Raw genomic sequence first — 26,055 nt, forward strand, 5'->3', positions numbered from 1 at the left:
TCGTCTTCACTTCCTGTTCTTAGCGCTTCCACTACTCCGAGCGTAAAACCCCGCCCAGTCGAGAAACACCTGTCCTGTGGGGGTCGATGCACCTGAGGGAAAACATGCGCCCCTCCATCACGAACCCCTGGCTGACAGAAAAGGGAATATTGCATGTTTCGTGTGTGTGTGTGTGTGTGTGTGTGTGAGACGCGAGAAGGGAACGCCGTCCTGCAGAAACCTCAGATCTGTACGTGTTCGATGTAGCGTTTATGAAAACAGACATTTTTGCTGTTTTTTCGCCTTCGATTCTCTTGAATTTTGATCAAAATCGACAGGTTGAGCTTTTTAAAACGCTCCAAATACAAAAAATAAGAAGCTAAATCAAATTAGCGTCAAATTAAACTGCAAAATACACGGTTAGGCGTTCATTATGAGTTATCACACGGGATGTTATCATTCGCAAACAAGGCAAAACTAGTAACTCGTGTTTGGAAATCGTTGTTCCGCGGATTCGTTTGCATCCATTCGATGTGAATCCATTTGAGGTTTCTGCAGCAGGACGTTCCCAACGCGGAAACCGTAACGTTTCAAACTGCGAACCAACGTAAACTCCAGCTACGGTTCATCATGTGCAAATATACGAAGTAGCATGAGTGAGAAAAGCTGTGACTTTTGGTCGTTTTTTCCTCTAAATCCTTAAAACAGAAGTCAGTTTTTACCGACGTGCGGACGAAATCTGATTGATCTCTACATCGGGACATCATCGAGCGAGGGTCTGAAGGACGGATCCCTCCTGAAGTACCTGTTTAAACTCTTCTTCTTAACACGGGTGAACAGATCGAGCCACAGTCCGAGCCGCAGCCGTACGGGACACTCATCACTCGTTCACGCCGCGTGGCTTCATCTTCTGAGTCGTGATGATCTCAAGGCAACGGAGATAAAAACACCACTGAAGCGTCCGTTTTCCAACGATCGACGACTGAAGGGTTAACGAGAACTGAAATCTTTGGTCTTAATGTTGTGGGCGGGGGGGGGGCAGTTAAAGAACGGAGACTACGACTAAAAACAACCCTTTAGGGCGTACTCACACTGTGCCTCCGTCCCGTGCCCCGTGCTTTAAGGTCCTTGTCCCCCTTCCAGGCCCGTTTGTACTCACACTACCTGGGCCTCGGAGAATGCTTCTTGCCGCCTATACGTCATCACGCCGTAACACGTCACACGCATTGATGACGTCATGGCGATGCGTGGCTTTGTTTCCAGATCTTTCCGTAGACCTCGGAGTTTTTGTGCGTCTTGTCGACTGTTTTTGAATCTTTTCATCGACCAAATCTGCAGTAAACACTCCACCTCCGCATCACACCAACGTGAACCTTTCACCGCCATTGTTTTAAATGTCCGCGCATGGTCCCTCCTTCTTTTTTCTACGTCCCAACAGGCGCACAGGAAATGACCTCAGAACCACCGTAGGCCTCGTGCTCGTACACGTGCGCACGCTTGTGCTCGTACATGTGCAAACGTGCTTTACTGAAGCCCACCTCTCCCAAACGGGCCATGGCGACCAGCTGGTCGCAGCTAGGCGCGGAGCGGTTGCGCTCACACTGGTCAAACGCACTAAGCTTTACCCGCAAAACCTGTTTAGGCCCGGTGTGGAAGGACAGTGTGAGTGCGTCCTTTAAACTGTGATAACTTTTAGATCCATGATAAGATACGAAATCTCTGTGTAAACGGGACGCGTGCGTAAAGTCTCTCGTAGATGATGAACGTGTGCAATTTCAGACGAGGCCTCTGCGGAGGAAAGGACCCTGAACGTACTTGTATCTCTGAGAAGTTTCCAAAAAGCGCCTCCTTCCCTCCTAAAGTAGCTCTGTGTGTGTGTGTGTGTGTGTGTTGCCTGTAACGAATACTGTACATCTGTCGTAAAACTCTGCAGACCCGGGGCCCTGCTCACCATAGAAACAAAGCGGGAACGCGCTCCTTTTTTCTGTTTTCTTTAATAAATGTATATTTTTCATATAAAGACATTCAACAGTGAGCAATGCAATAGAGTTCAAGTAATAACGTTGGGGGTTTTTTGAGTTCCCCGTTCCAAAAACATAAGAAAACGTCAGCGGATAAACACTAAAAACCTTCAGACTGTGTGGTGACGGGGGGGGGGGGGCAGACTATGACATCCTTTTGGTGACGACGCCGTGTCTTTACGCTACAGGAAGCCGTAAGGGACACGCCTCTTGAAGTGAGGACGCTGGGGGGGGGAACTAGCTTAATCGACTGAGAGTGATTTTAAGTATCAATGCAGAAAAAACCCTGATTTCTTTCTTTTGTTTGTTTTTAAATCGCTGGCTTTGTCGTGTGGTCGTCTCTTGAAACACCTGAGGGTTAATGACCAGAAGAGGGAGTCGTTTAAAATCGAGCGGGCCCGCGTTTTCCCATAGCACCTTGAGAGTTAGCGTCACGGGCGACCGTGACTGCGGTGCTTCAGGAATAGGAAGAAGAACAAAAGAAAACTAAACAATAAAGAGCTTCGGACCCGGACTGATCCTTTTTGTACATTCAAGATTATATCGTCAAACCCCGCCTTGCTGTCCCGTTAGTCCGAAGAGAAAAGACCAAGACCGTCACCCCGGGTGGACCGCGTCAGATACAGAACCCACGTAGAGGCTGTGTCCCAGTTCAGAGGCAGGTGACTTAAACCCGGACCTCCCTCTGCGAATGAGATCGCTAGCAGAGCCGCTGAGTCGTGGCTAACTCCTGCTAAAGTGACGTCCGTGAAAAAGGATAAAAGCTAAAAAAAAAAAAACGTGTTTATCCCGAAGAGTCACGTTTTATTTGGATCCACGGTTTGTGCAGAAGGACGCGAAGTTCGGATTCACGTCGACGAAACGAAGCCTGAGAAACTTTTTTTTTAGACGGCAACAAAGCGAAGTCGTCGGCATAGAAAAATTACGTCAAATGACCAAAAATTTCGCCACTGACTTCACCCGCGGCTCCTGAAATAGGACACAGCCGACGTCGCTACACGGTGGGGTGTTGAGGACATTGAGACGGGGGTATAGATAAAAAACACGGTGGGTACAACCAACGTTGTATCATTCGCTCACAATGACTCCTCTGCAGCTTCTCAAACAATGGCCCTCTTCCTACAACCTGATACACTCCTTCAGACGTACCTCTGTGTGTGTGTGTGTGTGTGTGTGTGTGTGTGTGTGTGAGTGTGGCCCATACACTCAGACGACAGAGAGGGGAGGGTGCTTTTTTTCTGACTTTGTAACCAGCGTCGTTTGGTAAACGCCTGCAGGAATGATGTCCTGGGAAAACAAAAGGCCCGTGTGTGTGCGTCTCAGTTTTACGGAAAGGGGGTCTGGACATCATCCTCGCAGCTCCGCTAACCTTCGCGTTTGATTCCTAAAACAGCTGCGGATTATCAGACGTGCGGCGACACAACACCGACGCCGCCGGTCGTCTCTACGAAGAGAAACAACCAATGGGTGAGCGTGATCCCCGTGCCAATCCGTACAACAGGAAGTCCGATTTCTAGGAAGAATAAAATGCAACGTGGTTGTTTTTCTCTTCAGTTGTTGAAGACAGTTTTTATTGTTTGATGCTTTTTTCTTTTTCGTTCTTTAGTCTTTGACAGAAAAATCCTCCCGCTGGTTAGAAAGTCAAGCACCGGCGAGAAGTTTAAAGAGTTTAAAAACAACAAAAAATAAGAAAATAAAAGAGAAAACGAAGCAATCAGACAAAGGAAAAGGTGAATTTCACTGTGCACTTTGATTATCTCCAGGAGCTTTTTAGTGCGTCTCTCTCGGCTCGACTGCCCGACGACGCTAACACGACGCTACGATTGCACGTTCTTTCAAGTTTTCAGTTTTTCTTCTAACGCCTGTGTGTTCAGCTCGGGGCGCCGCCTCCGTCTCCCTGCTCTCTGCGTTACACATATTTTTATCAAAGCTTATTATTTCTGAAGGTTTCGTTACAAAAAAAACAACAAACACACAAACAAACAGTCCCAGTTTTTCAACCCACAGTCGCTCAAGCACGTACACGCATTCATCCCTCACTCGCTTCTTTAACCACACATAAAATGGGTTTCAGGCTCCAACGGTCAGACTTTGGTGAAACTGACCTCTCGTGACCTTTTCTCTCGTCCGGTTTAAGTGTAGAAACATCTGTGACCTCAGCGCTCCGTAGGTAATCCGTTCCCTACGCGAGTGTTTGAAAATATTGGGTTTAAAAGTTGAGCAGATGTTCGATCGTTGCGACAGAAAGACGACGCGACGCATCTGAAAAACCGAACCAGAACTGGAAAACTGTTTCTTTTTGGCGATTATTTTCTCAATTATTCTTTAAAAATGTCAGAAAATATTGAAAAACGTATAAAAGCCCGATGGGATTCTTGTGTTTAATCAGCAAATGACGTCAAACTAGCGTTTTTTAGTCGCCAGTCGTTCGTCTTAGTGGCGCGCGGACGTCAGGGAGCTGAGGTCAGGGCGCGGACGTCAGGACGCGGACGTCAGGGCGCGGACGTCAGGGAGCTGAGGTCAGGGCGCTGAGGTCAGGGCACCGACATCAGGGAGCTGAGGTCACACATGGGACTCGTGTAAGTGCTTCGTACTCTCCCGTCTGTATTCACAGAAGGCCCCGGCGTTTCTGTTTACGTACCATTTGGTTTCCCCCCAAAAAAACAACAAAAAAAGGCTATTTGGCGCACGAGCACGTGGCCCGAAACTCGGTTTTATGTGTGGTCTCAAACGCACCGTTCGTTCGCTTTTCTTCGCTCCGGAGACGAAAAGAAGAAAACCCAAACTGGCGGCGTCTTCGCCCTCTCCCTTCCCTCTCCACACCGACTTTGGTCTCTGGTCCTGATCTGTGATGTTTGCCGTTTTACACGTCGGCAAAAAACAAAGACTACGTTCCAGCGAAGCAAAAATAATACAAAACCCCTCTACAGTTAGTATAAAAGCAAGCTTTTGTCCTTCTTTTAAGCCCCTCACCCCCACCCCCACCCCCCAAAACCCTTCAGCAGCGGTCTACATGGAGGAACACTTGGTAAAACAAGCGTCCGTTGTCTCGTTATGCTACATTATTTTTGCTTTTTCGTACGGAGAGGGGACAGAGAGCAGACACGTGACATCATCTCCTCTCGCGTTTACCACAAACAAACAAAAGCTACGAGAGAAAAGAACAAAGGAAAGATGGAAACGACTCCGCAAACAAACAAACAAACAGGAAGCTGTGATAGAATCATCTGAGGTGCAAAAAGAACAGAAATAGATGTGGGAATGTTTTGTCGTCGTCGTCGTCGTGGTTTCTGAGTTTGGGGTCCAAAGTCTGCGCTGGAGTTCAGGTAGCAGCGGGGTCGACCTGAAACTCGGACGTCTCCTGCTCCGTTTTCCTTCCTTCTTTCCTTCGGTCGCTTATTTTGTTTCTGTTTTTTTTTTCACATTCACAAACATTTAAAACTTCCTTGTGCAAATCAAGCAGTCTTTAGAAAGAATGCCCTCCGAAAAATGTTCTTGTAAAAATATATAAACTCCAAGGTGGCTGACGTGTGTGTTGCAGCAAGTGTTTACTTTGTTTCTATCTTTGTCGGGTCTGGTGTTGGGGTTGCTTTGAGTTTCAACCAATCCTCCCCCTCCCTCCCTCCTTCCTTCCTTCACTCTCCCCGTTCTCCCTCCCCCAAAAGAGGGGGTTGGTTTGTTGTCTATGTGGGGGGGCGTGGCCGGGGGCGGGTGGGGTTCATCTGCGTCCGGAGGGCATCTGTGCGTAGACGGGGTATGCGAGGCGCACGTTGAGCGAGTCGTTGTGCTGCACCAGCGAGGTCTGGTGGTAGTGGAGCACCAGGTCCTTCAGGCTGCTGTACAGGTTGTAGGGCTCCGCGAAGCCGAAGCCGCGCGGTGTGCTGTAGATGACGCAGTGCTTCACTTCGCCTTCGACGCTGAGGACACAGAGAGGAGGACAAATCATTCAGGGGGGATTCTGGAGATAGACGCCGTCTCCTGACTCCTGGTTAACTGTTTCCTGTCAAATCCTCTTTGTTACATAATAGAAGCTGCAGTGCGCTAAGGGAAACACGGTCATTTGGTAAGAGTTACATGGGAAATGGAGTTTAATTAGTGCAGCTTCCATTGTGTTTATATCATTTTATTGTTTGCGTAAAGGCTCGAGTCTTATTCACTGAGCATTCAAGCAGCTGTTGTTATTTCTAACAGCTGTAGGAGCCAGTTGAGGTGGTTCAGGATCATCTGGTAAGGATGAACCCTGGGCGCCTTCGTAGGGAGGTGTTCCAGGCACGTCCAGCTGGGAGGAGGCCTCGGGGAAGACCCAGGACCAGGTGGAGAGATTAGATCTCCACACTGGCCTGGGAACGCCTCAGGATCCCCCAGTTAGAGCTGGTTAATGTGGCCCGGGAAAGGGAAGTTTGGGGTCCCCTGCTCAAGCTGCTGCCCCCGAGACCCGACCCCGGATAAGAGGCTGAAGATGAGATGAGATGAGTCACCTGGTTTGATAAATGCTACATGCTAACCGATACATAACTGAAGAAAAACCATCATTCATGATTATTTTAAAGATTGACGCCTGATTGAGGTCTTGTGCACTCTTTGTTTAAGCTCTTGTGCCTTTGATTTGACAGGAAACGGGAGCAAAGGGCCGCAGGTTTGAGTCTAATCCAGGCCGCTGCATGAGGAGGTTTTGCCTCCGTACATGAGGTGGCGAGCTTCTGGACGCCGCTAAAGTGCGCTCTTGTGTGTACTCACTTGACGGAGCAGGCGTAGCAGCCCTTTTTGCTGCTCTCTCGAATGAGAAACGCTCCGTCCGGCTTCCCGATGAGCAGCTCCTCGGCCTGCGTCCTGTTCAGGTCCCCGACGAACCAGCTCTTCTCGTCGTAGTGGGGCAGGTTCTCGTCCTCCTCGGTCACAAAGTAGCCTCTGCGGTTACACAACAGAGAGACGGTGAACCCCGGAGGACGGACACTGTGCAACACAACAGTAGCGAGGTTCGGCAGAGGACAGGGAGGGGGAAAAAACTCAGAAAGTAGAGACTCACTCGTCAGTGTTCTCGTTCTTGATTCCCAGCCAGTCGTTAATCCGTTTCTGACGAACTCCTTTGTGATTGAGCCAGCTAGAGAGAGAGAGAGGGAGAGAGCGAGAGAGGGAGACGTCACTACTACAGCACCAGAAACCTGTTTAAAGGGCTCCTTTCATTCCCAGCATTGTTTATGAGGCAGTGAACAAACACGCCACTGAACAGAAATCAAATTAACCTCCAACAAACATCTTCCCAGAGCTGCTCGGTCTCTGCGGATCCTTCCCTCACAGAACCTCTGCCTGTTCTAACCATCAATGATGTCCTCTGTACTCACACTAGATACTGGTCCCTGATCTTGCGGAGCTGTATGAGGTCGGGCTTCAGGCTGTTCATCTTCTTGTCCGTCTCTCGGTTGTCCATGGCTTGCGTCTTCAGGTCCTGCTCCAGCCGCACCTTGCTGTCGTGGATCTCTCCGAGCCGGGACTTGAGCTTCTCGTAGTTCATCATGATCCTCTCGATCTCCTTGTCGTTGCCCTCGCGGCGGAAGCGCTCGATGTAGTCCTTGCTGTAGCGCTCCTGCGTGTGGCACTGCTCCTCGAAGATCTTGATGGTCTCGTTGAACGCCTCGATGGCCGTCCGCTTCATCTGGATCTCCTGCGGGAGGAGAGAAGAGGAAGAGGTGAGTGAGTGAGTGAGTGAGTGAGTGAGTGAGTGAGTGAGAGGACAGGACGGGGAAACTGTTTTTCCTCCATTGAAAATCAAAACTGAAGTCTGTGCGCACCTGCGACGTCTTGGTGTATTCTTCGTACAGTCGGTCGTACTCTTTGCTCTTCTCCTGGTACTGATTGTGGTATTCCTGCAGCTTCTTCCCCACGGCGTCGATGTTATCCTCCTTTACCAGCTGGTCCTGAGGGGAAGGGCGAGAAGACGTGAAAAGAGTTAGAGAGCGAGCGGGGCACAGACGCACAGAGGAGGACGAGGCTCCATGCACGAGTGTGAAAGAACAAAGAGCGATCTGTAATTAGGGACGGAGAGATAAAGTGCATGTGCGCGTTTGCTCCCTTTGCCCCTGATTCTGCTTAGCGAGGGTGACTCCTGAGCAGACCTCGTTAATTAACCACCCACAATGCCCCGGGTGTACGGCGAAGTGCGCGCGCTCGGAGATAACTGAGTAACGACTCGCCCGGGCAAGACGAGGAGCCGGGGGAGGGAGGGAATAAATGCAACATCGGCCCTTTGACACAGAGGATGTGTGCAATTATTTAAGGAGCGTGGAACGGGAGGGGGGGGGGGACGCCAACGGGGGCAATGTTTAAGGGAGCGGAGAGTTGCTGCCGCTGCAGTTTGGAAGTGGAAACGCCCGGAACGTGTCGCCGGGCACAGAGGAGGTTAACAAGGAAACTGGTGTTTTGAATGTAGTAGAAAGTTTAGTGAGAGGGAGTTCTGTTCATAACATCAGGAAGAGACAGAAGTACGGAGGGAAACGTTTGTATTTTGGGAGTTTTCACTCTTCTGGTTCAGGCTTTCTACATCATCTTTCTACACGTCTGTTCCAAGATCACAGGGAGTTTTGGTGTCATGCGAAGAGTGAAGCGTACACTAAAGCATGGGTCTCAAAGTGATCCAGTAAAGAGCAAGCAAGAACACACCTGACTCGACTTACTCCATCACCTGAACTGTCTTCACACGGTTGGTTTGTTGGACCAGGTGTGTTTTTGATTGGTTGGAATGAAAACCTGCAGCCACAGCGACTCTTTACTGGATCAGTTTGACACCGCTGCACTAAAGTATCCGTCTTTACTTTCACTATATTATGCTTTTGTTTTCCCTTATCTGGGGCAACACGTACAGTACAGAGCAACAGTTTGGACACATCTTCTCATTCAAAGTGTTTTCTTTATTTCATGAGTATGAAAGTCGTAGATGCACTCGGGGACACTTTCAAAGTCTGTCAGACTGACTGACCTTCATTTCTTTAAGTCATGACGGCCGCTCGTTTTTCTTTATTTAGCTTCTTTTTTATCGCCATAACACAAATTCTAACAGTGTGTTCAGTGGGACTATCCGCTGTGTGTCCACCAAACTTCTGAGGGCCCGGACCCCATTTATAATGCAGGAAATCCCCCTTATTGAAGGTGACAGGGCACAGCTGTGGAGTGGAAACCATTTCAAGTGACGACCTCCTGAAGCTCATCAAGAGAATGCAGAGTGTGCGAAGCAGTGATCAGAGCCAAAGGTGGAGAAACTAGAATATCAGGCGTGTTTTCAGTTGTTTTACACTTTTTTTAGTATAGTACATGTGCTTATTCATAGTTTTGATGCCTTCAGTGTGAATCTACAACGTCAATAGTCATGAAAAGAAAGGAAACTCATTGAATGAGAAGGTGTGTCCATTGATTAGGGTTAGGGCTGCAGAGAAGAATCTGTATCGTTTGCGATGTAAAGTACAACGAACACACTAACGACTTGTTCTTGAGGACAGCTGAACTGAGATTTCTAGATTTGATTAGATTAAAAACTGAACAAACGGCCTAAAGCGAAACGTGATCAACTGCCTGTTATTATCCGAGGACTTCTCCGTGGAAGGGAAAGTGTCCAGAGATGTGAGGATATAACCTAACGTGGCCCAGCAGCCCAAGAACAACCCTTAAATCTACGAGCGTCTCAGTTTGTGGAGTAATGATGTGGAAAAGTTCTGCTGTAAACATTCAAAACAGTAAAAGCCTGAGTGGGTTTAAACAGCAGATTTAAGACCTTGCGTTAAACGTAGCCGTTAGAGAAGGAGAAAGTGTGTGTGCAGACCTGCTGGAAGCGGGAGATGGGGTACATGAGTTTGACGTCCAGCTTGGTGTTGTACTGAGCCAGGGACTCGTGTCTGTAGTGGCTGATGAGCTCCACCACCGAGGCGAACGTCAGCGGGTCGGAGAAGCCGTACTTCCCGTCCCGGTGGTAGATCTTTATCAGCTTGTTGTTGCCGCCTTTCCTGAACACCAAGAGAAGAGCGAACAGGAGAGACAATGAGTACATTTCTACACCGCGCTCGAACCTTTAGAGTGAAACACGCATCCCCCCGAATGTTCTCAATGTTCACACTTTTAAAAAAAAAGGCTTCTGGTTCAGGCTCCGCTCCTCCTGAAGCACTTTATTTCCAGGGCAGTGGGCGATGTTGCTCCAGTTTAGCAGCATGCTGTGTAGGCAAAACGCTTCTCAACACATAGTTTCCCCTCAGTCCTCAGTTAACTAAGAGGGGCGGCTGCAGAAAAGTGGAGCAGCAGAAGTAATCTACCGCTCCTTCCTGCCCGCATTAACCCCTCCCGTGGGTTTTAAAACACACTCAGGGCTCAGGCCGTACCTCAGTGTGAGCGTGTAGTCTCCCTGCATCTTGGTAGAAGCGTCCCGGACAAGGAAGGTCCCGTCAGGCATGTCTCTGAGCTTATCGTTCACCTCCTCCCTGAAGACAAAGACACAAGAGACGGCTGGGTCAGTGCTTTGTGGACAGATGGTCTGCCTCTAATCATCAGTGGCGCACACACACACACACACACACAAACACACCTCAAAGTAAACAGTCCATCAATAAAATCATGGGGGGAGTGAGTGGACACGCTGGTCCCAGCCTGGCTGTCTGCGCTGTGGGTGTGGTTATCATGTGAGTGTGTCTGAGAGCTAACCTGCACTTAGGACGGTGAGGTAAGGGACAGAAGCCTCAACAGTTCGGACTCATCGCTTTAGATTTACACCGAAAAAACACACTTCACGTGTTAGGAAGCAGTATTTATGAGCGGTCTCCTGCTCCATGATGTCATGACACTCAACTCAGAGGAAACCGAGGGCTCTAGGGTGAGTTTAGGGCGCACTCACACTGTCCAACCGTACTGTGCCCCAGGACGTTTCAGGGCTAAAGTCTGGTTCCTTTGACCAGTGTGAGTGCAACCGTACCGCGTCTAGGAGCGGCACGTTTGCGGTACACGGCCCGTTTGGGAGAGGTGGGCTTTAGTAAAGCACGTTTGCACGTGTACGAGCACGAGCGTGCACACGTGTACGAGCACGAGGCCTACGGCGGTTCTGAGGTCATTTCCTGTGCGCCTGTTGGGACGTAGAAAAAAGAAGGAGGGACCATGCGCGGACATTTCAAACAATGGCGGTGAAAGGTTCACGTTGGTGTGATGCGGAGGTGGAGTGTTTACTGCAGATTTGGTCGATGAAAAGATTCAAAAACAGTCGACAAGACGCACAAAAACTCCGAGGTCTACGGAAAGATCTGGAAACAAAGCCACGCATCGCCATGACGTCATCAATGCGTGTGACGTGTTACGGCGTGATGACGTATAGGCAGCAAGAAGCATTCTCCGAGGCCCAGGTAGTGCGAGTACAAACGGGCCTGGAAGGGGGGACAAGGACCCTAAAGCACGGGGCACGGGACGGAGGCACAGTGGGAGGGCGGCCTTAGTTTACTGTCACAGAAAAGAAAAGAAACCAGAAAATATTCACAAATGGAATCAGAGAATTTGGACTTTCTTGATTGATTAATCTTTGCAGCTCGAAAGCAGAAATATCCTGCCGTACGATCATGACGTCATCAAGTCGTACGCTCATGATGACGTCATCACGCTGTGCGCTCCTGATGACGTCATCACGTTACTCGACGGCGGTTTGCAGATGAAACTGTCAAACTCTGCTTGTAAAAAACTACAGTCGGAACAACTTCAGACACATTTTGCGTCACTTTTGAATGAACATGTTTTTGTTTATGTGGTAAATGTTGTGTTTGACACGTTTTCCAAACTTTTATGAATCATTATGAGTTTGGTATTAAACGTTTGAAGACTCCGATACTTTGAGAGTAAACGGGAACGTTATTGGTTGATAATGCGTGAAGAGCGCGCGTGTGTTACCTGGATATGTCTCCCCAGTACCACTCGGCCTCCTGCAGCGAGCCGCCCGCTCCTCCGTCCTTGGTGCCGCTGCCCCCTCCCACACCGACGGACGAGGGCTGCTGCGGCTTCGCTGGCTTCGGAGGAAGAGCTGGAGGAGAGAGACAGAGAGAGAGACGATGTGTTACTTGTTGCAGCTTGACCTTCGCTTTTGTTTTTCCGGTGTTTTCTCTGCAGCGAAGTTCAACCATCCACCCGTGGCAGCAGATGGAGAGGAAGCGAAGCGTCGTCACAGTACTCCAGTTAAAGCTCTCCAGATGTTTCCTTGCTTTTGGAGCCACGTGCGCTCACATACGCACACAATACACATCCATTCACCCCTAAACGCGCACACGCACTTCATATGCAAAGTACAACGCAAGCATCTGTTTATGTATCTGCACACAAACGCAGCAGCGGGGCAGTTGGTGACCGTGTTGTTATTAATCACACAGTGGCACGACAAATACAGCCCATGCATCATCTCCGTAATTATTCTGTCATGAACCACACGCACACGCACACGCACACGCACACACACACACGCCTTAAACCAGAGAGAAAGTTATCGTGTGTCCTGAGGAGGGAGAGGGAAGTTTATTACAACTGCCAACACTCCCGTTTCCATAGTTTTTCTCCTGTCTTTGAACTCATCCTCACACTGAGCTGCTGCAGAGACTCTGTTGTTGTTGTTGTTGTTGTTGTTGTTGTTGTCGTCGTCACAGGAGATGATGCAGCAGAAACCTTGACTTTTATTATGAAACTAAAACAATAACGTATGTTCGAGTCCGTGTGTGTGTGTGTGTGTGTGTGTGTGTGTGTGTGTGTGTGTGTGTGTGTGTGTGTGTGTGTGTGTTGAGTGCATCTGAATGGGAGATTGTGTAACTAGTAAATATGACCTTTTTTTACTTATTTAAATCTAATTTGTTTTGATTTTGCGGGGAAACAAACGATCCGTAAAACCAGAAATGAGCGCGGCCCGGCGCCAAAGGGTCGGGGAAGACTGCGCTCACATTTGTGATCGTGTTGATTCGTTTGTTGAACGGATAAAAAACTGTTTTAGACTTTATTGTCTGCGTGAGGTTAAACTTTGGGAAGTTTAGTTTGTTTTGTTACATGGAAAAAAGGAGGTTTTCAGGAATAACCCTCAACGTAAAGTATGAGAATTAGTATCATGTTAAAACAACAGACACTAATAACACAACACATCTGTAGCCTTAGCAACAGACCCCTTTGTTAACGTTTAAACTACACACTGCACCTTTACTTTTGGGTAATAACAAAAAAAACCTGAGCTGAAGGTAAAGTCTGCACTCGGAGTGAATGCCAACCGCCTGTTTGCACACACACAGACACACACCAGGGTTTTTGGAAGTCTCCGGGCACATCTGGATCCAGTTTAAGGAACAGAAGTGTAATTACTGGAGAGCTCCTGCATCACAAATCAGTTTACACACACGCACACACACACACACACACACACACACACAGATGTGAACGGCGTCCTTTAAAAAGAGGGAAAGTCCGCTGATGAGTGTACCCTGAAATGCCACCGGAGGAGCGTTCCCCTTCAGCCGGAGCGTCCCGGAACATTCTGGTCGCACAAATTACCAGAGGACGCACGCAAACACACACACACACACACACACACGTACACACACACACACTCGCACGCACACAACAGAAAAACAGAAACAGGGGAATTCCCACAATGCACGGCGAAGGGCGGCACAAGTCCCGGAGGAGTGATGCCCAGTGACGCTGGTGCACGTGCGGTAATGCGGTCACCACTCACGCTTACTTCACTCAGCGTCCCCCCGGAGCCTGATGTTCACCGTGACCTCCGCGTGTCGTCTTTGTGATGATGCGACTAAAGCTGGTTTAAGAGATGCACTGATGGTGAAACTCTGCTTTCTGTTGTTGTTTATTCCCTTTTTTGTGCCACAAACAAAGGAACTTATCTTTAACAATGTACAAATAATAAAAAAAAAGCTGCTTTAAAAGCTTTTTAACCTTCTGACACAACATTTAGGCGCTGTTTTTGCTGCCGGGTGCAGTCAACAAAGCACAAACCAGCTGATGAGTTGATCCTCGACCACTAGGGGGCAGCAGAACAACCTAAGACACGACCGGACGCTTCATAAAATCGTATAATATGACTGAGTTATAAGTGGTTTTATCGTTTAAAAAGTCTAAATTAATTGTTTCTGTCTGACTGATGAATGCAGTGTCACTTTATCTCTGGTTTGCACTTTAATGTGCTGTATTTAAATGTTCCTTTTTCTCTAAATTATCAAATAAAAAACGCACTCGTGTGAATTCAGAGGCTGCTCGGAGCCCCACAGCCACCAGGGGGCGACGACACCAGCCAGCTGATGTGAAGTGTGTTGTCGAACACTATATTAAATAACTTTATGGAGCATTTCAGAGGTTGTTTTTAATATTTACATGTCCGTCAAATGAAGGAGCCGGTGTGCAGCTGCACCTGTTCATCCTGTGATGATTTAACAAACACTACGGGACGGTGTGTGTGAAACAACAGGGGGACGTGTTAACAGCCTGGGACCTTTCGCTCCCTTCACGCTGAGCAGGACTCCACACATGAGGGCGGACTGCTAATAAACACACACACACACGCACACACACACAGCAGATAAGTTTCAGTTGAATGTCATAACTCTCCGGTTCTCTTTGTTCTCCTTCGACCGGGCTGTCCGTCTCAGTTTTTCCTCTCTCTCTCTCTCTCTCTCCTCCTCTTTCACATCACCACAGTTAGTTACTGCAGCCAAAGCTGTCATTCTGCAGCTGCACTGTTCCCCCGTCAGCACTTTATGGACACACACACACATGCACACGCGCACACGCGCACACACGCACGCACACGCACACGCACACGCACACACACAAGAGCACGCACGCAGTGGAAATCCAGGCTGTATTTAAAGAAAACTTTTGCACGCAGAAAAACATAAATATAGAAGAATAACACTGCTCTAACCTAACTTAAACATACCGTACTGTGTGTGTATGTGTATGTGTGTGTGTGTGTGTGTGTGTGTGTGTGTGTGTGTGTGTGTGTGTGTGTGTGTGTGTGTGTGTGTGTGTGTGCATGGACCACACAAAGGGCAGCATCATAACATGACAATAGGTGCGTCCCCGTGGCTGCAGCTTATTATCGCTCTCATGAGCAATTCACCAAATATTTTACAGCTTTAAGCAACGTTTCAGAACTCTGCACGTATTTAATTTATAAATTATATTAAAAAAGCATAAAAAGCAGCAAATGCACAAAACTAAGAACCCAAAACAAAGTGAAAATCAGCTCAAACGACCTGATGGAGGAGGAAAAGGGGGAACTGATCATTTGTTTGAGTTGTCATCATCATGAGATACTTCAGCTCTTCTATGAGAGACAACAGGACAATGAACAACACACACACACACACACACACACACACATACACACACACTTGTGTCCACAGCCCTTTGTTAGAGCCTTAAATCAGTGTCAGTGACCTCCGCAGCGTCTCTGGACTCGCTGCTCGACACTGAAGTGAGAAGTTCGCTGCTCTTTAAACACCCGCCCCGCGTTAAAGGAGTCAAACCCACTGATGACAACCGTCCTGTCACCGCGCACGGCGCCCGAGCGTGTCGGAAAATAGGAAAACTGCTCATGTTACACAACGGCATCGCTCCAAATGTGCAAATAAAGACCTGTCACAACTACTGCATCAGATTCTGAGAGAGAGGGACGGTGAACAAAGGCGACCGTCTGCGCAGCCTCCCTCCACCCTCCCCCTCGCCAGACAAAGGAGCAGCGCTGAGCCACACACACGCGCACACACACACACACACACACACACACACACGCACACACACACACACACGCACACACACACACAGGGATATCACTTGTCATCACACATGCAGGCAGAAACCCACAGCTCTGCCCCGAACAATGACTGTCAGCACGGACTGACACACACACATGATAAAAACACACACACGCACACACACACTTGACAAACGCGCAAAGCATCAAAGCGAGCCCCGGTCCTCCCGCGGTATGACTGACTTTGAAATCGTGCACGGTTTTGCGTGCAAACACAGCTGATCAGTGGCACAGCGGTGACCGCGCGTTAAAGATCTTTACTGCAACAAGAGTACACACACACGCACACACACCAGAGAAAATGCTGCACACACACACACCAGAGAAAATGCTGCACACACACACACACACACCAGAGAAAATGCTGCACACACACACACACCAGAGAAAATGCTGCACACACGCGCTAAAAGGTAAAAAAATGGACTTTAACCAAAGAAATCTGCGCCTCAACTTTACATCTGGACAAAGTAAAGAGCTGCAAGTGGTGTGTGTGTGTGTGTGTGTGTGTGAGCATCTACAGTATGTGGGTGTGTTTCAGCATCAAAGAGCACACACACACACACACACACACACACCTCTCACACATGGAGATGCTTTACAGCATAGGACTCCAGTGTTGCAGAACTAAACAAACATTTTGTGTCAAAAATGTCAGAAAATAAAAGTCACAATCGCCGTGAGAGCAACGCAACATCATGAAATCTCTATTTTTGTTTGAGCAACAGCTTAAAAATGACAAAAATAAATAAATTACAACATATAAAACAGATAAAAACACAGTGTTTGGCCTTTTTTGGGTGTCTTTGCATCGACTTATTGTTGCAAAAGCACGTTGAACAACGGTGCGAGTGAACAAAAAGTGCACACACACACACACACTGTTTGAAAAGTGTGCTGCAAGAACAAGGAAAGAAGGGAGGAGGGCTGCAACAACATGAGAGAGGAGGGGAAAGGGAGAAAGAAGGGAAAAGAGGAGGAAGAGAGGAAAAGTGAAGACAAAGGCATCAACAAAAGAGCAGAAATCTGTCCCGTTGTCTTACCGTCCTCCACCATCGCACTCTCCGTAAGCTGCATGCTGTCACTCGTCTCTCAGCTGTTCCCCTCCTTCTCTCTCTCACTCTCTCTCCCTCTCTCTCTCTGTGTTACTCTCTCACTACCCTCCTCCTCTACCTCCTCCTCCGCCGCCACCTCCTCCTCCTGCTCTCTGCTCAGTCAGACTGAAGAAGAGAGCGAGTGAGGCCGGACCTGAAGAGACGGACGACCGGGCGACTAATCCCCGCGCGGAGGCCCGCCCCCTCCGACCAATCAGGAGGCAGCAGGGGGGGCGTGCCTCACCAGAGAAAGGAAGAAAGGATGAGAGGTGGAGTTATCCGGTGGTATATCAATTCCTTCTGGGACAGCACACACACACTCTCTCTCTCACACACACACGCAGCAGCAGCAGCAGCAGCAGCAGCAGCAGCGGCGGCGGTGGTGGTGCAGCATCGAGCGCTTAATCAACAGGTCGTCTCCTACTGAACGCAGTGAGACAGGAAGCTCCGTGTGTGGTTAAGAGACGCTTTCATACTTTGTTTCAACTGAAAATTATAGATATATTCTATTTTCTCTATTATTCTGCCTCTTTATGGTTAGAAAACAGTGGAAAATGCTCATAAAAGTGTAAAGTTATGTCTTTAAATAGCTACTTTTGTCCAGAAAACCGCCCCAAAATGAAAAAATATTAAATTTCCAATGTGAAAACAGAGAAAAGACGCAAATCTGCAACCAACCAGAGAGGCTGCGACCTGCACACGTGCACACGCAGCCGACCCACCGTCAGTCCACTCATAAATACCCCTTTATTTGTGTCTGTACAGTTTGACTTAAACATACTCTAACACCCGTCTGCTTTTATGTCTCAAATCTAAATTTGAGGATCATCGGCTTCAGATGTGAAGACAAACAGGGAACAAAGATGGCGATATTTGCAGGAAATAACCCGAGCCGTCACAGATCCATCTCCGAAACATCCGATTTAGTGCGTGGATGCTTTCTTTTCTTTTACGCAGACGATGATGTACTTTATGTTCAACGTCACGTTCAGATCTGTCGTTACTCAGCGCCACATACGGACGACAGACGTGTCAATCTGTTCTACGGATGATTATGTTCTGCGTGTAAAGAGGCTGTGTGTGTGTGTGTGTGTGTGTGTGTGTGTGTGTGTGTGTGTGTGTGTGTGTGTGTGTGTGTGTGTGTACATCAGCAGCAGGTCAGTACACATTCTAGTCCATTTATAAAAGGACGTATTCACTCATATTCACCATCTTTCAGTCATTCCTGCTCGTTTTACTCACGTTAACACTCAAAGCCTAATCAGCGACACTGACTAAACCATCAACATATTGTTTTTTTCGACCACTTGCACTTGAAAGAATGGATAAATCTCTCTCTCCGGTGTGACTTTACCTCCACAGGTGCGTGCACTTGTGCAGAAAAATCTATTACAGCCTGGTCCTAATGACAGAGCGACGCGGGGGTGCTTGATAGATCACGATACTTATGATAATACTTTTCCAATGTGCATCACTGGAAGGAAAATTTGGGTTAATTCCACTCACAAATATTTAAATTGATGTTCAAGGTGTCAAAATAATCAACCACTCATTTAAATTACCTCGAAATCGTTCGTTTGGAGAAAATAGTTGAGTAAAAAACAACATAATTTGATGATTAACAAAGGAGCCTAACGAGCAATTAGTCGATCACTCGCCTCAAAACACAGAAGCGTGACTGTGGTTATTGTTACTGTTGCGTAACAATGCAGTGAACAACCCGCCCGACGTTATGACAGTGTCACTAAATCAAAATCAGACATTAACTGTGATGAGGAGTCGTATCAGAGCAGGGTTCGAGGCTGTGCAGGTGGGAACGGAAAGCACCTGGAGGGAGGGAAGGAGAACCGGGGGGGGGAGTCGTGTGCATCACACGTGGGACCTGCTGCAAAGGATCTGAGGCACGCACCAACAACAACAACAACAACAAAAACACTCTGGACTGGTCCTTTAACCGTCATGTCCTGGTGATTTTCCGTTGACAGAGGAGACTCGCCGTGCGTGCCACATGCACACGTGCACACTCAAAAGTTGGCGGTGGACATGCAGGCTTTGTGCAGGGGGGGCAGTGGTGATCCACCTGTGCTAATCGCCCCGCACACAAAGGCGACGCACACAATCTGTTACACACACACACACACACACACTATAACTGTCACTGGGCTTTCACGTTTCAATTCCAGTGTAATAAATATTCTAATGAACATCTGTGGGGCGCTTGTCTCCTACTCTCCCTCCGTCTCTTCACTCCTCCTCAATCATCCCTCCTTCCTCTCTGTCGTCTCTCTCTCGCTCTCTCTGCTGACACACACACACACACACACACACACTCTGCATATGTTGAGGTAAAGACGAGCGGAGTCCGTATATATACACATTAAAAGATGCAGAGACGATGGCAGGATGAGCTCACTGACACACACACACACACAACAAAAAGACAATTAATAGCGTGCCACACACACACTGCAGGTACGAGCCACACAAAAGTCCACCTTCATTGTCCCAAACACACCTTTTGTTGTGTACATCTAAAATGATTAATCACAGAAACAAATGCTCCCCTGAGCTCTCTCTAATGTAACTCCATATCTACGTGAACGCATGAACGGATGATTGCACGAATGGCTGTACAAGCCGAGGTCCGGTGGCAGGTAAGCGTGCGTTCACAGCCCCGATGCACCGAGTGAAGGAGCGCACGACGACTGTCAGGTGGAGAGAGGAAGAAAGAGAATCAATTCCTCCCTCGTTCAGCCGGGAGGGGAGGAAAGGAGGCGTTCACTTTGGAGTTAAACTGGAGGTGTTGCACCAGTCCCCTTCACTCGGACCTCAAACGAAAGCATCAACAGTGCACTGGATAACACACGCTGTCGTGCGTGCAGCGTATTTTTCCTCCTACTTGCACAAAAGGTGGAGATGCATCCTAAACCGGGGGTCGTTCGTGCACCTTTCAACATCCATTTATAAGCTTTTCCAGCACCTCACAGCTGTGGTAATTACATATTTCTATGAATACATAGATATTGAACATTATTAATTCACCTTTTTCATTAAAATCTCATTAAAAAGAGATGGTATGATGTTATAAACAATGAAAATTGTTCCAAAAGGATAAGAAATTAAATTATTTTGCTATTCTAGATCTATTTATTTGTCTTGTTAAAGCTCAAGCACTTTTCAAAAGCCTTGAAAACACAACATTTAAATCCAAGCATGCTAAATATAAAGCCCTGATCTTCCCATGATAATGCATCTGAACCTCAGGGGGTGTTTATATATTTTGCATCATCTCTGCAAACACACAATACTGCACTTCATGGTGGCTGCAGCGTATACAGTACATCTCAATAGACAAATGGAGGGGAGGGGGGGAGAGGGACAGAGCTACCGGGCAAAGTGCATTCAACAGCGCCTCCTGGAAACAACACAGCGTCCCACATCTGCGCCATGATCCATTCAGCGCACCGAGGGGGGAGAGGAGGAGGAGGAGGGGAGAGGAGGAGGAGGGGAGAGGAGAGAGGAGGGGGGGAGTCAAATGACACTGGCACAATTGCCGAGGAATGAATGAATGAAGGAATGAATGAAACACACTCAATCCGGGGGTGACAGTCTGCTCCAGAGGGGGACAAAGACGCATACGCGCGCGGCGGTGCACGGTGGTGCGGTTATGAAATGCTCGGGACGTTTCTTATTCCCGGTTTTATTCATTACTCCCCCCTCTCTCTCTGTTCTCTGTGTCCCATCCCCCATTTCCGTTGTCGGCACCGGGCAGAGCTCATTTCGGGATGATCTGGATCACGGAGCGGTTTCATTTAGACCCGAAATGGTGGCGTAATAACTCAAATACAAATGTGCAAAAATGTGTTCAAACTCGGCTGCAATGAAGTGCGCGCGTTGCTCCTCTCTTTGCGTTTTAGTCCAAAATGATTGGAAGATTTTGGGGCTGCCATCTTTGCCTTTCAATGATCACATCACATCATATGCAGATGGTCAAAAGGAGGTAATGGGCTGCCTGCATATGCACACTTCCACGGGACCATTGTCTCCAAATAACTGTATTTTTTTAAGAGAGCAAGGCTGCAGCTACTGTGTCACAGCGCATGCATGCACAAAAAGGAGTATAAAGAGTATAATGCATGTACTGTAAAGGGACTGTTGTCTCCAAATAACTGTCTTTTATAGAGAGCCGAGCTGCAGCTACTGTGTCACAGCGCATGCATGCACAAAAAGGAGTATTACGACTATAAAGAGCATAATGCACGTACTGTAAAGGGACTGTTGTCTCCTAAAAACTGTCTTTTTTAGAGATCCGAGCTGCAGCTACTGTGTCACAGCGCATGCATGCACAAAAAGGAGTATAAAGAGTATAATGCATGTACTGTAAATGGTTGTCATGGGTGCAGGAAGCTGGTTTTAAAGCCGAATATAAAGATGGTTTCATTGAAGATCAAGTCGCCTGCTAAACAGGAGGGTTATGCTAGGCTAATGTGGAAACTGTGGCACAGTAATGGAGCAGAAATAGGTGAAATCCTAGGGGGGGGGGGTGTCTGTCAGGACAGCCGGAAGAGGGTTGAGCAGCAGCAGCAGCAGCTTTAGAAACTTTCCACCAATTCAACGAGACACCAAACCAAACACAACACCTCCTCTCCCTCTCCGAGGCTCCTGCAGCCCGGAAAACTCCCCCGTGTGTGTCCGGTATCAGGCTTTAACTCGCTGCCCGGTGTCTCACACACACACACACACGGACACACACACACACACACACACACAGGCCCGGTCTCTCCTTACCTGGCGGTTGGTCCATCTCCAGATAAAAGATCAGCTCGGTGGAGTAGGGCATCATCACGTCCCTCCAGTCCCCGTCCTCCTCGCCGGCTTTGTCCGCCGTCCAAACCGTGTTGTACATCGCTTCCGTGGGGCTTTTTTTTTTTTTTAGCGTTTTTTAAAAACTTGACAATCTTCTCACCGCAAAAAGGTGAAGATAAGAAAGCGAACGGGCGTTAAAAACACGAAACAAACCCAAAACAAACGCGGTTAAATTCGCTTTTTCTAAGCTAGCTAAAAGGATCTGAATTCCCGCTTCAGACTGGAATAAATAGACAGCAAGCACCGGGCTGCGACATGATACTACAGCTAACGGCTCGGGGCTCTTCATGGAGGCCCTCCGTGTCTGTTGTTCTGGATGTAAATATATAAATATATATATTTAAGCGTCCTTTGAAACGCCGGGAGAAGTAGATGCCAGCTCTACATTTCAGCCCCCTGCCGCCGTCGCCTCCGCTGGTGCCGCGCGACCGTTGGCTTCATGTTAGGGAGAGCACTGACGAGAGGGGGCTCGCGCAGGCAGACAACGGTTGGGACGAACCATTATGCTGCGGCTCACGGGGGTGGACTGGTTCACTTCCGTAACTGTAAAACGCCAAAACGTAAAAGAAATAGATCCTTTTCGTAATTACTATTAACAATCAGTCTCTGAGTGATCTATTATATAGCAAAATATGAAATTATTCGCGTTCACTCGGTGTGTTTGTGTTATTTTAATGCTGACCCCTCCCCCCCTGGTTTCCCCTCCGTCTTTCCCAGGCCCACCGCTGCTGCTGCCGCTGGCCGAGCCTCTGTGCGCATGCGCAGAAGCTGGATTTGAAAGCCAATAGGGAAATGACTTCAGCCTCTGAAGAGCAACTTACAAATTCTGTGGTTTTCCAGTCAGATCCTAAAGCTTCCTGCTGGCTGTGTTGTATGTCACTGCACACACTGCACACACTGCACACACTGCACACACTGCACACACTGTACTCACTGCACACACTGCTGCTGCTGCTTTATATGACATAACACAGGCTAAAAGGATAAGGAGCCGGTCATTCTTAAAAAAAACACAGAAGAAGAATTCATTTATTAATCCCTCAAGCGGAAATTCAATTTTTTTACTCTGTTATTATTATTATTCAGGTTACACACACACACACACTCACACACACAGGCCTGAAATACACACACATGCACAAACAGGACCTATATACATGCAATTAATGGAGAGATGTCAGAGCGAGGTGCCAATGGCTCAGCGCCCTGAGCAGTTGGGGAGTTGGGGAGTTCAGTGCTCGACAGCACCGAGGCGGTGCCCAGGAGATGAACTGGCACCTCTTCAGCCACCAGTCCACACTCCATTCATGGTCCACACGGGGACTCACACCGACGACCCTACGGTTCCAAGCCGAGTCACATACAGACTGAGCTACTGCCGCCCCTTTCATTTATTTGACCCCATTTATAACAAATCATATGCTTCTCTAGGACCATCCTGATCTCTGCGCTCCGTTGCATTTTACTCACAGATCAGTCTGGTAACTTACGGCAGAGAGAATCTGCCCAACCGAACCAATCACCGTTGGTTTCCAGGCGTTTTTAAGTGTGACTGTTAAGTGTAACATGGACCGGGCACCTGAAATTGGGCCTTTGAGCCGTAAATTCACGTTACACAAACGGCAAATATCTTTAACCCCGGTATTTCTAAGATATATTACTACTCTACTCCACCTTGTACTATATCTAATTTCCTTCACATTATTATAATGTATTATGTCATTGACATGCACAATATTCAATTATATGAATAGAGAGTTTCATTAGTGCGGTGTGAACACTGGGCACACTCCCACTGTGCCTCCATACCGTGCCTGAGCACGTTTCACGGCTAAAGTCTGGTTCCTTTGACCAGTGTGAGTGCAACCGTACTGTGTCTAGGAGCGGCACGCTTGCCGTCCACGGCCCGTTTGGGAGAGGTGGGCTTTAGTAAAGCGCGTTTGCACATGTACGAGCACGAGCGTGCGCACGTGTACGAGCACGAGGCCTACGGCGGTTCTGAGGTCATTTCCTGTGCGCCTGTTGGGACGTAGAAAAAAGAAGGAGGGACCATGCGCGGACATTTCAAACAATGGCGGTGAAAGGTTCACGTTGGTGTGATGCGGAGGTGGAGTGTTTACTGCAGATTTGGTCGATGAAAAGATTCAAAAACAGTCGACAAGACGCACAAAAACTCTGAGGTCTACGGAAAGATCTGGAAACAAAGCCACGCATCGCCATGACGTCATCAATGCGTGTGACGTGTTACGGCGTGATGACGTATAGGCAGCAAGAAGCATTCTCCGAGGCCCAGGTAGTGTGAGTACAAACGGGCCTGGAGGGGGGGACAAGGACCCTAAAGCACGGGGCACGGGACGGAGGCACAGTGGGAGGGCGCCCCCTGTTTACATAGACTCTGCTGCTGTTAATCACACCACCACTCACTTTAACACGTCACTTCCTCCGTCCCTTACTCTTGTATAGTTTCTATGTTTATACTGTTTAGCTAATGCACCTGTTATGATTCATACTCTTCATTTGTTTCTACTGCACTGTTTCTAAACTTTGGAATAATAAACGTACCATCTCCGCCGCATTAGCATAAAAAGTGACAACACACAAATCACACAAGTTTCAAGTTGATTTTCACGCCGTAGTAAAATTAATTCAAACAATGGCCGACTGAAGGCTACAGAGAACACACAAACAACTTAAATCCTTACAACGTGGCTTTGGAAATGGTCATTGTTGAGTTTATACACACGTCACCAACCCTCGCCACCTCCCCAGACATCCTATATTATGACACATTTAATACATTATCACCTAATCATACAAGACCCCAGTCCCTATAACACCACTCTCTGTAGGGTCTTTTCCTCTGCAGCGATATGTGTGTGTGTGTGTGTGTGTGCGCGTGTGTGTGTGTGTGTGTGTGTGTGTGTGTGTGTGTGTGTGTGTGTGTGTGTGTGTGTGTGTGTGTGTGGGCTTGTTTGGAGGAAAAGGTGCCATTTACCACGTGAACCAAGCCGCCTACAGCGAGCTAAGTACAGTTACAGTAAATGATATGGAAGCTTAAACATAAGCTTAGGGACGCTAGAGAGGTGCAAACATGTATTTAGGAAGGCTGTAATACAGGGATTACTGCGCACACACACACACACACACACACACACACACACACACACATACACACACACACACACACCTGCCAAAATGGATATTATGGATTTACAGGATCGGTGGTTCAGGTCTGTTTCAGGATTAACGTATAGCTCCCTATTTTTAGATTTAGAAAAAAGATAAAAGCTGGAATAATCAATATTTTTATACGCAAAATACAGCAGGTTACTTTCGGTACTGCGGTTACGTCCCCATGGTTACGTCCCCATGGTTACGTCCCCATGGTTAAGCACTTGTAACCATTCCTCACTTGTGAGCCGGTCGTCAGTCCGCCTTCTTCAAAAAGGGCATGTATGTGACGTTGGGGGGAGGGGCGTACGTCCGTCTGGCTGACGTTTACCTCCGAGGAGAAGTGAGGGCCAGAGGCTAGCTGTCACTCAAGAGACCACGCCCCTAATTATTCATAAACTCCAATCAAATAAAAACTAGCCCCTCCCCCTCAGTGTTGTCATGGAGATATGATCTAAACACACAGACTAGAATGTTCTTTTGTCCTTAAACAGGTTTAATGATGCTGTGTAAACGGCCTGTTTAACATGGGGCTCAATGAGAAACTGCTCTGTTATGAAACCTGCCCCTAGTGGACACTCAGAGAACTGACGCTGACGGAGCTTCCTGATTGGATCAAACAGGAAGTGGCTGTGGTGGGAGCTCAGTGTGGACTCTGCGATCCAAGTGAGTTCAAACAATATTCATAGTTAGCATTATATTGACATTCCTTGGCGTGGACGGCCCTTATGAGAGCTGACCTTAGCGTTTGTGTTGATACGTCTGATGCTGAGGTGGATTCTCCAGCAGCTGTGATCGTCGACATCACAGGTTCTTCAGGAGACGTCTCAGTAATCCGGGGGACATCAGGACGTATCGCTGCTCTTTTCCACCGCTCCCGCTCTTTTAATCGGTGGCGGATTATTCCAGTGTATGTCTCTCTGTTCGCTCGAATGCATCTCATCTCATCTCATCTTCAGCCTCATATCCGGGGTCGGGTCTCGGGGGCAGCAGCTTAAGCAGGGGACCCCAAACTTCCCTTTCCTGGGCCACATTTACCAGCTCTAACTGGGGGATCCTGAGGCGTTCCCAGGTCAGTGTGGAGATCTAATCTCTCCACCTGGTCCTGGGT

General features: G+C 48.1%; 1 protein-coding gene across 2 annotated transcripts in view; it reads right to left on the minus strand.

Moving 5' to 3' along the window:
* Positions 1-5,649: 5,649 nt before the first annotated feature.
* pik3r3b (phosphoinositide-3-kinase, regulatory subunit 3b (gamma)) overlaps positions 5,650-26,055 on the minus strand; it is a 238,229-nt gene continuing 217,823 nt past the window's right edge. The window contains exons 1-9 of one of the 2 annotated variants that reach the window (XM_083911192.1): positions 21,696-22,138; positions 11,904-12,033; positions 10,361-10,459; positions 9,811-9,991; positions 7,790-7,915; positions 7,343-7,662; positions 7,027-7,101; positions 6,738-6,908; positions 5,650-5,917 (exon numbers count right to left, since the gene is read on the minus strand). In XM_083911192.1, coding sequence (XP_083767318.1) covers positions 5,719-5,917; positions 6,738-6,908; positions 7,027-7,101; positions 7,343-7,662; positions 7,790-7,915; positions 9,811-9,991; positions 10,361-10,459; positions 11,904-12,033; positions 21,696-21,813 — 1,419 coding nt within the window. In that variant the 5' untranslated portion in view covers positions 21,814-22,138 and the 3' untranslated portion in view covers positions 5,650-5,718. Of the gene's footprint in view, positions 5,918-6,737; positions 6,909-7,026; positions 7,102-7,342; positions 7,663-7,789; positions 7,916-9,810; positions 9,992-10,360; positions 10,460-11,903; positions 12,034-21,695; positions 22,139-26,055 lie in introns of those variants that run through there. The other variant, XM_083911191.1, reaches the window with a different exon arrangement.

This window comes from Echiichthys vipera, assembly GCF_963691815.1.
Source record: "Echiichthys vipera genome assembly, chromosome: 3".
NCBI classification, from domain to species: Eukaryota; Metazoa; Chordata; class Actinopteri; order Perciformes; family Trachinidae; genus Echiichthys; species Echiichthys vipera.